The sequence below is a fragment of the Ixodes scapularis genome, unplaced genomic scaffold, assembly GCF_016920785.2.
Source record: "Ixodes scapularis isolate PalLabHiFi unplaced genomic scaffold, ASM1692078v2 PGA_scaffold1__304_contigs__length_218370807, whole genome shotgun sequence".
Lineage (NCBI taxonomy): Eukaryota > Metazoa > Arthropoda > Arachnida > Ixodida > Ixodidae > Ixodes > Ixodes scapularis.
In genome coordinates this window covers 139,803,230-139,818,879 of record NW_024609846.1, presented here as the reverse complement: position 1 = coordinate 139,818,879, position 15,650 = coordinate 139,803,230, and the positions used below count along the sequence as shown (strand labels likewise).

Sequence of the window (15,650 nt, the reverse complement as noted above, 5' to 3'; positions counted from 1 at the left end):
TGCGCGCGTGCCGGGGAGAAATCCCCGGGATTTCTCCCTCGTGTGAATACCCCTTATACGGGACTCTGAAAAATATAAAAGAGTCAAGCCGCGCTAACGCTTCCAGTCCACAAAACGGCCGAACTGGATTCGTGTTTCTTCTTCTTTTTTTTAAGTTTCATACGGCCTTTTCCATCACAGGAGAAAGCATTTCATAAAGGCCTCTTTACACATGCAGCGGAGCGCTAAAAGAATAGCACTGACCTTGCGCTAAACGCGCGCTGACGGGAACGTTTATCAGTTTTGTATATATCGCACCGTCAAAACGATTGCTCATGACAGACGACACGTGAGGAGCACTACATCAGTGCTTCGCTGCATGTCATAACTGGCCTTAACTCTGCGCGGGGGCACTGCTGGGGCTTTAGCTATAAGGTGCCTACATGTCTGTCTGTCTAAGAAAAATTTGAGTTGTGTGTGTGTCTATACAGCCTAGAACTTGGCATGCCTCGACGGGCGAAGAGTCTCCCTGTCTGTCTCAGGGTGAAGATATCCACTGTTGCCCTGAATATGCCAGCGCGTGACGCTCTGGCGCACTCGGTGCGTGTCTTAGGTGGTAAAATGGCGTCTATGCATTAGCCAAAGCTACGCGCTCGAGCTGAGTGACATCGGATTGCGCGCACTCCTAAATGCAGAAAAAAACGACTGGGCGGAAAAATGGATGAGATGTCGCCACTCAAGCAAAAGCGCGCGTGTGTATGAAGGCACTCCATTTAGCTATAAATCCACTCTATCCTGGGAAAAGTGGCGCCCTTAATTGTGGGAATTTTTGAAACACGTCCCGCGCCGCTTCTGGGAAATTCAAGGCCTCTGAAATCTAGCTCAGTGCTGCACTGTGCCACCATGATCTTCCCAAGGGCTGCACGTCGCACGTGCCTCGTGCATCGACGAACCTTGCGCCACTTTTGAAACATGAGGGGGCTCTACAATTATTGCGCCGATGCTGACACCTCCCTTTCTATAAAAAGTTGCCTTACCAACCCCAATGGTGCCCTACGCGTGCATGCACGTGCAGCGTGCGCGTGAACATAGCTTTGGCAAGCTTGCAATTGCACCGGCTTGCCCCACGAACAAAGATATGGTGGCGGCACGTCACCTTGCTTGCAATCAACTATTTTGTATTTTGTGCCAAGTTATCAACATAGAGTTATTGCAATAAACGCTAGAGGCTCAGCTGGCGCTAGTGTGCTGTTGCAAATTGAAGCAGACAGCATGCAGTCAGAAATTGACTTCCGGTAATGAATTTCTATGGGAAAAAGCGAGTGCATTTTCTCTCTGCGCTCGATTATAAGAGCAAATATCACGAATAATTTGTACGTGCTAGGCACATTGGAACATTTCTCAGTCACGCAGACGAAATAATTGGTCAGTTACGGCATTTTTATTTGAAATTCGCGGCATTAAAAACGGTGTTAAAACCGCTTCGTACGTGTATTTATGGGCACTGTCGGACACTGTTAGCGCGAACACGGCGTCGACGCTTTCCAGCATGGGGGACATACGTGCCAAACGAACGAACGACATGTGGAAAACCAAGAGAGACGGAAAGAACTACGCAGTAACACTGGGTAAGTAAGTCCTTGTGCTTGCAGATGATCAAAATATATATGTTGAAAGTCAAGTAATATAGTCCGATTTGCAATAAGTAAGTATTGCTTTATTCCTTCTGCTCATGAATATGTGCGAAGATGCTTGTTCTGTGTTCAAATCATCGCCCGCACGCTCCAAATCTTTGCAAATAGGGGGAAGCCAGAGGACAGGTGCGCGATAAAAACTCCCCAACATAGGAAATAATAAGAAAACACACCTTTCGTAGCCCACGTACTTTATTCTTTACGTTTCGAACGTTCTTTTTTCTTTTTAACCACTCGTAGAGATGCACGACGAGGTCATTTTCATATAGTGAGAGGACAGGCATATTAGCAATATATAAGCACCAACGGAATGCTGGCGAACTTTGAACACACTCTACATTCCTTTCGATCGTTATTTTGCTTAGAATCGTCGCTCGTTTGTACATACCTGCCATGGAACAGAGGTTTGGGCCTGAAATATAGCGAAGTTTAACATCGTTCAGTGGTGAAGGAAAAATGCTGTAACTAAAGCAATTACACTTTCACAATATTTATAAAGGTACATACTACCCGGTACAACCGAAATAACAAAAGTTATTAATGTTATTTTCCGCCGACAAGACAAAATTCACGCGCGTTTTCCCATAGGAATACACAGGAAGACTGGAAAAGTAGACTGCATGCTGTCTGCTTCAATTTGCAACCGGAAGTCCCATAGACACTAGCGCCAGCTGAGCCTCTAGCGTTTATTGTAATAACTCTATGGTTATCAAGGCCAGCGTAGCTTCGGCAGTGCTCCAACTCTGGCTACGTTTACATGGATGCGATCGTAGCGCATCGAATCGAGCAGGAACCAATAGCACGCAGCCTGTCTTCCTACTTCTTCCTCTTTTACCTATCTGGTACCAATCAAAATAGTCAAATCTCGATTCGATGCGCAACGGTCGCATCCATGTAAACGCAGCCTCTGTCAAAGATAGCCACGCGAGCGAGTGCGACGCCAGACAAGGCCACGTGCTCTCGCAGCTGTGCGGGGCCGCAGCACTGTGAAAGCTACGTTAGCCTTGACCATAGCCTCCCTCTATACTCAGTATAGAACAGGCTATGCCTTCACACCATATAGTAGAAAATGCTTGACGCCGAGTATAGACAATTGCAAGCATGGCGCCACAAGTGGTGCCCCATGCGTGCAAGCGCGTGCAATGCGCGGGTGAACGTAGCTTTGGCAAGCTCGTAATCACACGGGCGTGCCTGCTCGAGCAGAGACATGGCGGCGGCCAGTCGCCCAGCTTGCAATCGTCGATTGGCGGCGAGATGTTTTGGTGGCGCTAGTGCCACTAAATAAGCTACGCTTCAGAGTAACGACACTTGGCCATATTGTGTCGTAAAATCAAGGTTGCCAGTTATCTGAAGCTTTATCTGAAATCACAGGAAATGCTTTTCCGCCCTCCACAAATGTTTAAACCGTTCGCGACACAGCAAAGCAGTATTACATGACCTTCCTAACACCGAATCTAATGCTGAGGAAGTCGCACTTTTGAATCATGACGATCGGCCGTTGCGTCTGTTCTGCATACGAGCCAAAATGGCAGCGCCCACAACAATGTCGGGGAACGGAGTGCCGATACTCTAAGCGCAGCTTATTTAGTGGCTCTAGGTGGCGCCTTCCTATGGTTTTGCCTCGTGCCGTCATTACCTTGCGAACAAGTTCGATGGTGTTTGTATGAGCGTGGTGGAAGCTTGAAATTATTGCTCCCTGAAACCAACGCTGCCAACACCGTGAAAAATGAATTTCTTACATTACCCTTATTTTCGTCGATTAGAGAACCTTAAGGCTGACGTCATAGTCAGCCTTCGGCAAATCGTGGGAGGCCTACCACAGCGAAGATTTCGATCGCTCACGTCCGCCGCCATATCTCTACTCGGGCGGGCACGCTAGTGCGATTGCAAGCTTGCCAAAGCTATATTCGTGCGTACTTTGCACATGCTTGCATTCACGGTGCACCAGTCGGGGCACCTTGCGGCCACGTGGGCGATCGAAAGCGCCGCTGTGGTCGGCCTTCCACGATTCGCCGAATGCTGACAATGATATCAGCAAAGGATTTATCATCGACGGAAATAAGAGTAATACAAGAACTTAAATTTTGACGGTGCGGGCAGTGTTGGTTTCAGAGCGCAATGATTTCGAGCTTACACCATGGTAATTACAAAGACCATCAAACTTGTTTTTCGCAAGGTAATGACGCCACCAGAGGGAACCGTAGGGGGGTGCCACCTAGAGTGCCTTCATACACACGCGCGCTTTTGCTTAAGTGGTGACATCTCAGCCATTTTCACGCCCAATCGTTTTTTTATGCATTTTGAAGTGCGCGTAATACGGTGTCACTCAGCACGAGCGCGCAGCTTTGGCTAATACATAGACGCCATTTTAACGCCCAAGTCACGCACCGAGTGCGCGAGAGTGTCACGCGCAAGCACATTCAGTGCAACAATGGGTGTCTTCACCCTGGTGCCACCTAGAGCCCTTCGATGTGTTTGCGTTCGCCTTGCAAGTAGCGTCAAATGCGCGACTGCACGAGGCCCATGTCTCGAGCGGCCCTTGGAAGCAAATGGCGGCACAGCACTGAACTGAAATGAGCGGGCCTTGGAAGCGAATGGCAGCGGAGCACCCGCTCATGACACGCGTCTCGCGCGCTTCCACAACAATGGTTGGCGGTACTTGTAAAAAACGCTTTTATCAAGGGGCTTTAGTGCCACCAAAACATCTCGCCGCTAGTAAAGGGGGTAAGTTTGGAAACTCAATACCCGGCGTGACACCATCTCGTAAAGCTTGCGAGGGGTGGCGCTGTAGTCGTCCTAAGATTAAACCTAAAGTCGGTTTTCGGTGAAGCTCTTCTATCCTGGGAAAAGTGGCGCCATTCATTGTTGTAGAAATGCTCGAGGCACGTTCCGCGCGCCACTTCTGAGAAATTCATGGCGTCTGAAATCTAGCTCAGTGCTGCGCTGTGCCGCCATGATGTTCCCAAGGGCTGCACGTTGCACATGCCTCGTGCATGGACGCATCTTGCGCAACTTTTGAAACATGAAGAGGCTTTAGGTTCTCGGCGGTGACTCGCGCTTGTTGTTGTTCTTCGTGTTTTCGTTTGTGTCATCTGTGGCTCGTCGTAGTCTTGCAAGTGATATTTTCTGGCGCCGGGAACTTTGAGTCGTTCGCCGATCAACGAGCAAGCATGCCGACCTGCTACGCTCCTGGCTGTCGCAGCGGGTACGCCCCGCAGGTGTCGAAAAGCGTAGAGAAACGCAACCTCTTTACAGTTCCGAAGGGTGCTGGCGCCTGGAAGTATAGCGAAACGCGATCCCCCAAAACAAAAATTCCCGCTCACATAAAAAAAAAAAAAGCTGTGTGCGAATTTTAATTTTATTCTGACAACACTAATCGTCATTACTTGCACGTCATCGATGAGCAGACGATGCCAATTGCCACGATCAAGTGGTAATTAAAAAAAAAGATGCTGTTCCATGTCTGTTTTGGAATGCTCCAGCATGGGGGGGGGTTTCAAAACCAGCCACGAATAGCAGCAATCGAAACGCCCCCACCGATCGAAGCACTGCTGATGCTACAGCCAGTTTTTTAGCATTGATGTGACAATTACATACGAACCTGAAGCAGACGACAAGAACAGCAACCAACAGACACGCGCACCGACGTTTGCAACATCAGTTCCAGAATGAAAATAAAGTTGTGGTGTGGTTACGTTCCTACAGCCTGAACTTAGTCTGCCTAGGGTGCCTCAATGTCCTTCTGTATAGGGTGATGCCACCCTTTGTAGTACCCGATGCCGACAGCACGCGCTGATGGGGAAAATACAAGGAAATCGACGAGAAGGAAATTTTGCCATAGCACAGTCAGCGCCACAAACGCAGGTAGAGACACACTTTTTCACGCGCTTCTGAACAAAAAATAAAAATAAAAATGTGGGACAAAATGACCAGATGTGTCCCCCCTAAGCAAAACGCACATGAAGGCACCCTCAGTCTGCCTCAACGAGCGACTTGTCTCTCAGCTGTAGATGAGAAATGGAACTTCAGCTAGGTCGGTACAACCACTAACCTGGGGTCTTTAACGTGCATCATGCAGTAGTGATACGCGACCGCACGGCGGTACGAAGCTCATCCAGATGGAAACGGGCAGAGGTGGGGATTGAACTCAGTATTCGTGGGTTCTGCAGCGCTAGCTTTCGCTCCTCGTGCTCCAAGCGTGTGTGCGCTAGCCCACCAGGCCACTAATGCCCCCTCCAGAATTTTAGGAACACAGTCACCCGTGAAAATATTATAACATCAAAGGACACCCGAGGATCGCATGATTTTATACAAAATTTTGGAGAAACAAGACGTACCCAGACAACACCCGACATCCTCAGGACGTCTTCGAAAGGTACAAACGTCCTCACGATTTTCAAGACGTTCTCAGGACATCCTGAGAACGTCAGTCGCTGGATCATCCTAGAAACGTCCTTCTGAGGACTTATTGAGGTTGAAGGATACAAAGTTAGAGATAATAATATATACGTCCTCAATTTGATTGCGTTAAAAAAATTAATAAAATGGCGGTAGTATACACAGTTCACGGTCAGTGCTCAACTAAGTTTCACATACAAATTATTACACGTAGTTGCGAAAGTTTAGGACATCTTTTAACTATAGTTTTGATCAAACAATTCTTTAATAAAACCAGGACGCATTACAATTATCATTAGTTTTGTATTTGCGCAGTATTTCGAAATTCTGTTCCATTGGCAACATTCATTATATAGGTGGTGCAATCTACCGCCTACTACAAGCCTCGAGGTTGATGATGGCTTGATAATGTGGATGCTTTGGCTAGTTGGTTATTCATGCTTGGATGGAACAGCGCGGATACAGTCACACTCACAGACACACAAGAAGGAAACGGACTCGCAGCGCTGATTAACAACTCAGTGATATATTTGTTCTTCCCCATATCGGAAGAAGAAGCGAAGGGCGCGAGCGTGCACAGCTTCGATCGGCGCTCTGCGAACAATCAGCTTCAAAGGCGAAAAATACCCCAAACCTTCCAGCAAGAACCACAACACCGGGTGCCTAAAGGTATTTGCTACCCGAGGACACCACGTTTATGGAAATCGGACCACCGCCTGGCCTTGTTCAGCCAATTCCTCCTACCGACGGGCCGGCGCCCCACTAACCCTAACGAGGAATACGGCACCTGCAGCAGGCCAGCGGCGGGGGCGGAGCCCTCCCCAAGGCACCGAGACCCAAGATGGATTACGTCGAAGTGGCAGGTGAGGACATCTCACCGGAAGAGTGTACAGCAGAGGCCGGCTGGCTCGTGAGCCACCGACAACGGGGCACACGAGCCCTCAACAAGCTAGGCCTCACGGCGACGAGCACAGCCAAAAACGACGCAGGTGGTCGGACAGGAAACCGAAAACCACTTCAGAGACACAGGAAACAGCGTCAGCAACCAGCCCTCCCACGCGAGGACATAAAAATCATTCTGCGGCCACGAGAGGGCCTCGATGTTACCAAGGTGAGCTCCGCGAGGCTACGCGACGGCGTATTTTGCGCCATCGGTCTCAAAGAGCAGGAAGCCGAGGGAGACCTGCTACGGGTCAACCCGGAGAAAAACATCATCGTGACAAGCACACCAAGCATGGAACGAGCTAAGAAATATAACTCCATTTCAAAAATCTGCATCGCAGGCAAGACCTATGAAGTCACCGCGTACGCGGCGCCACCAGAGGATACTGCTAAGGGGGTTATACATAATATCCCAGATTATGACACCGCGGAAGACATTACGCGCAGCCTTGTCTACAACAAGAACCCTACCATCCTTCAGGCACAAAGAATGGGAAAAACCAACTCGGCGGTCATCGTCTTTGAGGGCAACAAAGTGCCCTATTATGTATATTACCGTGGAGCGGAGTACCGGTGTTTCTTACATAAAAAAAAGCACGAAGTGTGCTCCACCTGCGGAAAAGTGGGACACCGCATGGACGTCTGCCCGACGCCCGAAGACAAAAGATGCCGCTCTTGCGGTGCAAAGAATCCACAAGAAGGGCATAAATGTGACCCCAAGTGTGCCCTGTGCTGTGGGGATCACCCCACTGGAGACAAAAACTGTAAGAACCGGTTCCAAACGCCGTACCTACTACGGAAGAGACAGCGAGAAAAAGAACGTCAGAATGGCGCTGGTCAATATGGCGGGCACCGAAACGCAGAGTCGACGTCCGTTCTGGGTGGCAGCGATGGCGGCGGGAGAACGAAAGAAAGGGGGACGAGAGATCGTTCGGGCTCCTTCCCACGTCTACCCCACCGCGGATCAGGGAGCGACAACGACGCGGGACAGCGGCAGCAGCGCCGGTCAAGATCTAAGTCAAGATGCCGGAGCCCTAACACCCAAGGCCGACATGAGTCAAGATCGACATCCCGAGGCGGCCGACACGAGACTCCGGGAGGAACCAAGCAGAACAAGGTGAGCTGGGCTAGCACGGTCTCCCACAGCTCGGCTCCGCAGAATGCAAAGAAAAAGATTAGCAACCAAACTAGCGCGCAACAGGCAGACAGGCAGCAACAGGGGGAACTCACCAAAATCAAGCAAATGCTAGAGATGGTAGTCGCCGAGAATACAAAGCTAAAGGCTGAAGTGGCAAAACTAAGAGGAAGCGAAAACGCCGACAAACTAGTCCCCGAAACGCAGGGTCCCTCGAAATCGCAGGCCCCACCGCCAGACCAGGGCAAGGCAAACACACCACGACCCACACAGGTCCTGCTAGCTGAGGACTCGTCCAGTGACGAGATGGAAAACTCGGAGCCCGAGTCTCCTCCCCCGAAGCGTAAGGCGAAAGACCCAACAATAACAAACATCCCAAGGCTCCCAAAGAGAGCAGAAAAAAGGGACGCAGAGACACTGCAGCATTTCGGGGAGAAGCTGAGCGAAATGCTCACCACAAAATTCGAAGCCATGCTGGCGAAATTTGCCGAGAGCATAGGCACGCAAATCGCAGCACTTAACGCTAGGGTAACGGCGATTGAGGCCACCTCACCGCGCTTCACCGGCGGGGGAGGAGGAGCAGGGCCGATGAAATCCACCAAGCCTTACGCCAGACCCGTATCATTGGAAAGCGCTAGAACAAGCCTAGAAAGTACACAGCTTAAGGATTATGGCACCGAATAATCACAAATACATAATTTGGCAGTGGAATTGCCGCGGGTACCGCCGCAAAAGGGGGAACCTACAGCAATTCATAGACAATAAAATAGCAGGAGAGGCGCCAGACGTCATATGCCTGCAAGAAACGGGAGCTTTGGCTAAACTTTCGGGGTACAAACCGTACTACAGTGAGGAGGAACCGGCCTCGGACGATAAACGTATAACAGTAGCGACCCTCGTTAGACGTAATCTGCCGGTTATACGGCGCGATACCGGCATAACTACCGTGGACCACGTCCTCGTGGAGATCATCTCAAGCCAAAAAAGGGGCATGGGAAGCCTATTTGTATTAAACGTATACAGCAACCCACGCAAGCAACATAGATTCGCGAACCTGTTTCGCAAGACATTAGACATTGCAAAGCGTCAAACACTAGTGATAGTAGGTGATTTCAACGCACACCACCCAGCCTGGGGATACAAGCGGGAAATGATCAAAGGACGGAATCTCTGGCTGGATGCCCAGCAGGAGAGGCTGTCTCTGGTCACCGACCCCGCGTACCCCACTAGGTTGGGAAACAGCGTATGTGCGGACACCACGCCGGACCTAACATTCACAAAGAACGCTAAAAAGGAAGCCGAGTGGCTAAACACGCAAGAAAATCTAGGAAGTGACCACTATATAGTGGCCACAAAACTAGAAGCGGGCCCCCACAAACCAAAAAAGGGCACGCAGCTTAAGATCGTCGAGTGGGACGAGTTCAGGGAACTAAGAGCAGCCGAACGTTATTCATGCGAGGACAAAACAGAACCGCACGAGATTGAGGACATCGAGTCGTGGGTCGAACAGCTTCACACATGCGTACAGAAAGCAACAAAGACCATTCCGGAGGAAGCCGAACTAACACAAGCCGACGCTAAGCTTCTGCACATGTGGGAAGCGAAGCAAGGCTTGCAGAAAAGGTTAAACAAACAAAAACTAAACCGCGCACTTCGTCGACGTCTAGCGATCCTTAATAAAACAATAGAGGACTACGCAAACCAGCTGTCGCTCCAAAACTGGCACAGCACGTGCGACGGTATGGAACTACAGATGGGCCTTGCAAGAACCTGGAATATCCTTAGGTACTTAATCGACCCAGATAAAAGTAAGACCACGCAGAAACACAATTTAAGTAAAATTCTGCACACCTACCAGGGCACGAACGATGACCTAATCAAGGAAGTCCGCAACAGATACATCGGGACCAATCCAAAAGAACAACTTAGAACATACGCTGGAGCCTCGAATGAGACTCTTGACCAACCGGTTACGACGGCGGAGGTGCGGGGAGCCATACTAGGTCTCCGCACCAAATCCGTTCCGGGTCCGGACGGGGTAACAAACACAATGCTGAGGAATCTAGATGACGACTCCATCGAGGCTCTCACCAAGTACATGAACAAGTGCTGGAAGGACGGTAAAATCCCCACACAATGGAAGACCGCTAAGGTTATCATGATACCGAAACCGGGCAAAAAGCTAAATCTGGAGACCCTGCGGCCCATCTCGCTCACCTCATGCGTGGGGAAGCTGATGGAGCACACAGTGTTAAACAGACTAAACAAGTATATGGATGAGAAGGGACTCTTTCCCCATACCATGATAGGTTTTCGGCCCAGGCTCTCGACTCAAGACGTGATGCTGAGGCTCCAACATCAAATTATAGATGGGGAGGAATGTTCCCCGCTAGACACCAGGGCCATTGTGGGGCTCGACCTCACAAAGGCGTTTGATAATGTAAAACACGCAGCAATTCTAGAGAACTTAGAACAGTTGGAGGTAGGTCAAAGGACCTACGACTACATCAGGGATTTTTTATCTGACAGGACGGTCACCCTGACAGTAGGGGGGGTTGAGTCTGGCGAGCTGGAGTTGGGGAGCAGAGGCACGCCGCAAGGCTCTGTCCTCTCGCCTTTCCTCTTCAACGTCGCTATGATCGGCCTGCCCAGCCTCTTAGAGAAAATACATGGCCTAAATCACAGCCTGTATGCTGACGACGTCACACTCTGGGTGGCTGGCGGCAGCGACGGGCACGTGCAGGACACACTACAGCAGGCAATAAACGCGGTGGAAGGGTACGTGGAACCGAAAGGCTTAAGCTGCTCCCCACAAAAATCGGAGCTGCTCCTTTATCGGCCAACCCGGAGAGGGCAGAAAAAGGAAGCAACCACCGAAAAACCACGAATTCATCTATACGCTTGCGGGGGGCTGCCCATCCCGGTAGTACACAGCATTAGGGTCTTAGGCTTGAAAATTCAGGAGAACGGCCACAACATCGAGACAATCCGAACACTCGAAAAAAGTGTGTGTCAAACCACCCGCCTCATTTCGCGGATAGCCAATAGGCATCACGGAATGAAGGAGGGCAACTTAATCAGGCTGGTCCAGGCATTCGTCCTGAGTCGAGTAACCTATGTCGCTCCCTTCCTTGACCTCAAGGCAGATGAGCGCAACAAAATCAACGCTTTAATAAAAAGGGCTTACAAGCAGGCAATTGGCATACCAATCACGACCTCCAACGAGCGCTTTGAAGCACTAGGATTGCACAACACGCTAGACGAGCTTGTAGAAGCACAGAGGATAGCGCAGATGGAAAGGCTCACCAAGAGTCCGACTGGCAGACACATCCTCCAGACGCTACATATCAACTACGAAGGAAGACTCGGGGAAAAACACGACATTCCACCCGATATCAGGGTGCATATACATATCCCACCATTACCAAGAAACATGCACCCCGAACACAATACGGAACGCAGGCAGGCCAGAGCACAAGCACTAGATAAAAGGTTCGCACACCTCGAGGACGTGGTTTACGTGGATGCCGCAGATTACAGTAGTCGCGACGCCATGGCCACATCGGTAGTTGATCGAGAGGGCAAGTTAATTAATTCTGGCACGGTCTTCACGACTTCATCCGAGGTTGGGGAGGAAGCAGCCATTGCACTGGCAATGACCTCGTCCTCCCAGATCAAATTCATAGTAAGCGACTCCAAGCCGGCAATTTTAAATTACACGAGGGGACGCATATCGTCCGAGGCACTCAAAATTCTACGGACCGGTTTCCACGGAGATCGAGTTAGGGGAGTTCACATCGTGTGGGCGCCAGCTCACTCTGGCCTCCCGGGGAATGAGAAGGCGCACGACGCGGCTCGAGGCTTAACCGACCGGGCCGACGTCACCAACATCTTTGACGCACACTCGTTCCGCCGGTCGGACAGAGACAGGCTGGTTGCCTATCGGGACGTGATTAACCACTACAGGCTGGGAAGGGCTAAATACCCCGCAGCAGACAGGACTCTGTCCAAATGGCAGGCAGTGGCGTGGCGCCTTCTTCAAACTAATACATTTCCAAACCCCGTGGCGTACAGTCACTGCTATCCGGGGCTTTACTCCAGCGCATGTAAGCATTGCGGGGACAGGGCCGACCTGCAACATATGGTCTGGGCCTGCCCCTTTAAAAAACATAGAAACAACAGAAATAGAACTCAAACTTTAATGCTAAACATTAGAACCTCCGAGCAGTGGGAGACCGTGCTGCTCAGCTCGGACCCGGGTGAACAGGTCCGTCTGGTCCAGATGGCCGAGGCCGCCGCCAAGGAACAAGAACTCCTGGCCGCCGACTGAGGGGGGAGAGGGGGAGGCTCTCTCAGCACTCCCCCTTCCCTGACCCCATCTATGGGCAAATTAAATGTTGTCATCATCATCATCATCCCCATATCGTCATCTTCTCCTCCTTCGCCGTTATTGAGAACATTTAAAATTTTTAAACACCGGAAACCAAATAGCCAAAAAACATTAATAAATAAATAATAAATAAATAAATGACAATTAAAAAGAAATAAAACTTTAAAAATTAAAAGAAATATTTTTTTAAGTTTAATTTTCTATTTGGAATTTATTTTCTAAAAATATTCTTTTAACTTTATTTTGTTTTGTGTTTAATTTTCTTAGTTTATTTATTTTTAGCTCTTATTTATTTATTTATTATTTACTTATTAATTTTTATTGGCTATTTGGTTTCTTGTGTTTAAAAATTTAAAATGTTCTCATTAACGGCGAAGGAGATGATGATGGCGATTTGAGGAAGAAGAAATATATCACTGAGTTGTTAGTCAGCGCTGCGAGTCTGTATATCCGCGCTGTTCCATCAAAATTGATGACGGTAGCAATGCAAGGCACTGACAAAGGTTAGTGTGTTTTTAACTGCAGTACTTCTTCGAAATGGGGGAAAGCAATGAACGGCAATTTCGGCCGGAAAGATGCCGGCGCGTAAACGAATGCTTCGAGCTTTTCAACTGTGCGAAAGTAGACTCGGCAGCAAGGGTATCTTCCTCGCAGGAACATTAATTGTGATTTTTTTCTAGACCATCTTAGCTCTCTGCTGTGACTGTCATTACAAATCAATGTTTTAGGAGCAGTAAAATCAAATGTTGAGTGCGCAAACAAAGCTGACGTGGAGGCCATCATCAAAGTATGGCTGCGCCACGCTGGAGAGAAACTGAAAAAGCTGCAGTGAAAGGCCGGAGGTGTTCGAAATTATGGTAAATTTCTCACATTACCTGTTTTTATTATTAATGCTTATGGAATTGATTTTTTTTTTGTAGATCCCGCTGACTATTCGGACTAGTGCTGGCCAAGATGCGAAGCCAGTCTGCACGTCTGGAGCAGACATTTGCTCTCCAATAAAGTATTTCTTCAACAATTACCTTTGTTTGCAATAATGAATGGCACGATCATGCTCATAGTTACAGGCTAAGAACATAGCGCAAGGAAATACTCAGAGGAGAAAGCCGACAAGATGCTGGAGGGGAGAAGTTTTCTTCTCTCCTCTCCAGCATTCCGCCAGCTTTCTTCCTCTTTTCCCTGTGTTCTTAGCCTCTCACTGACTAGTAATCTAAAGTTAGTGTGTAAATTTCACTTTAAAATAGTGCACAACAATGCATTTTTTTTCTGCAGGCAGCTCTTGCGGGCATCTTCGGGTTCAAAATCCAGTTGTAGAAAGCCTAGAAACAATAAAATTGAAAGCACCCTAACAGCTCAGTGAACAGCTGCACCTGCAGTGCATTGTCCTAAAAATGTATTAGAAAAATCCTTGGCTGCCCTCCTGAGGACGGTCTGAGGATGTCCTGAGGCCGGACAATAGGACGTTTTTAGGATGTTGAGGACATCCTCAGGACATTATAATGTCCTCAAAAGGGTGTCCTGAGGACATCCTGGTGATGTACAAGTGCTGTCTGGGGTAGTTTCGGTGATAAGGGCTGTCGCATTCAAAAGGAATATATTTCTGGTTGTCAGCATAGGAAAAAAGTTGGTGCCAGAGACAAGGTATTGGAGTCGAAGAACGACTCAGCCATGGCTATCAAACCTCTAAAAATTGAGATGGTTCTTGAGCTATGTCGACATTCTGAAAGTGTGTGCTGGATGCCCTTTTGAGCTCTTTCGAACTGCCATAACCCCAAGAACAGCCGTCTCGAATTGGCGATTTCTAAAAACAAGGTGGATTTAAAGCTCAAGATCAGTTGATCCTTCCGAAGCCGATGCACACTAGTGGAGGATTTGTGACGGATCTGGCGAAGCCCGCAACGGACCATGCAAGCGATGCAAGTACAGCAGACGCCGCGGGGAGAACCGATCTCACGTAAAATCTCACGGCGAAGGCAGCGTCACGTTATCGCCCACTACCGCAGCGACCCGCACTCCCTCGGTAAATGCCACTCGATTTCCCAAAGGTAAACGTGCAACATCGGAGGCGGCAGAGGTAAACTCTTCCAGGTATGTGTTCCAAGTTGAAACTTCAAAAAAGCAAAGTGAAACGCCACAGGAAGGAAGTAGAGGAAACCTTTAAAGTGCAACTCCGGACACCTGTGGTGAGAAAAACATTCCACAGGTCACCTGCAGAGGACGACCCTGGCCGATACCCCAACAGCAAAACATGCGAAATCCTCGCTACAGGCAAGCATTTATGGCGAATTCGCGTGGTTCTTTCTTCGCGCTCCGAGCACTCTTTCCAAAGCGCGCGAGATCGGGTGGTTGAAAGAGAGTGCTGTGGCCTGATCGGCTGGTTCATCCCAAGGGTTCCTCTCCCTCTCAGAGCGCTCCCTAGCACTCCGTGGGTAGCCGTCGGAGTGCGGAGCGGCGCAGGTGTCACGTGGTACTTGGACGGGGATCACGTGGTTTTGTTGACGATGGCCGGCAGTGGTCTGTTGTGGTGTGCGGGGTCCGGCATGACGGCAATTGATATGTGGTTCTACAAAGTGCTTGTGCATTCGACGGTGCGAGGATTACAACGGACGGGACGACATTCGTTTGTGACCGTAACTGGAAAAGTCAACTTGTGAAGTATTCCCAGTGCTTCCACGAGATAATAGAGAGTTTTAGTAGACCGCTTTCGCTTTCTCGCTCCGCTCTATGGAAAGCGGGGTCGCTATCGCGCAAGCGCGACCCGCTCTGGGATTTGAGCGTGAAGCGTCAGCTCCGCTTTCCTCGCCTTTTTGGGAAGCGCGTTCCACTATCAGTAAAGCTTCCGTAGATGGTGTTTTTCTGGAAGGGAATTCGAAATGGATGGCTCGCCACTTGAAAGCATGCTTGGAAGTGGGCTTCACCGTTATGAACCTCGCAGCACTAAGATGGCTGCGCAGACATTGCCTATACTTCGTTTCAACTTAGGTCCGAGCGCGGCCGATGTTATGAGCCGAAAGGCCAATCATACAACGCAAAAAGCGCAGCGTCATGGCGTGCTCTCTGCGCTTTATAGAACTAGTCGGCAGAAGAGCACGCACAGAGAGACGGCGAATAC

The 15,650-nt window shown here is 49.5% G+C and overlaps 2 protein-coding genes across 2 annotated transcripts; both read left to right on the top strand.

The window, feature by feature from the left end:
- Positions 1-6,912: 6,912 nt before the first annotated feature.
- Positions 6,913-8,832, top strand: LOC121835837. Its single transcript, XM_042290350.1, has one exon. It carries the CDS (start codon positions 6,913-6,915, stop codon positions 8,830-8,832), a length of 1,920 nt encoding a protein of 639 aa, XP_042146284.1.
- Positions 8,833-9,139: 307 nt separating this feature from the next.
- On the top strand, positions 9,140-12,528 carry LOC115314691 (probable RNA-directed DNA polymerase from transposon X-element). Its single transcript, XM_042290349.1, has one exon. It carries the CDS (start codon positions 9,140-9,142, stop codon positions 12,476-12,478), a length of 3,339 nt encoding a protein of 1,112 aa, XP_042146283.1. The 3' UTR covers positions 12,479-12,528.
- Positions 12,529-15,650: the final 3,122 nt, after the last annotated feature.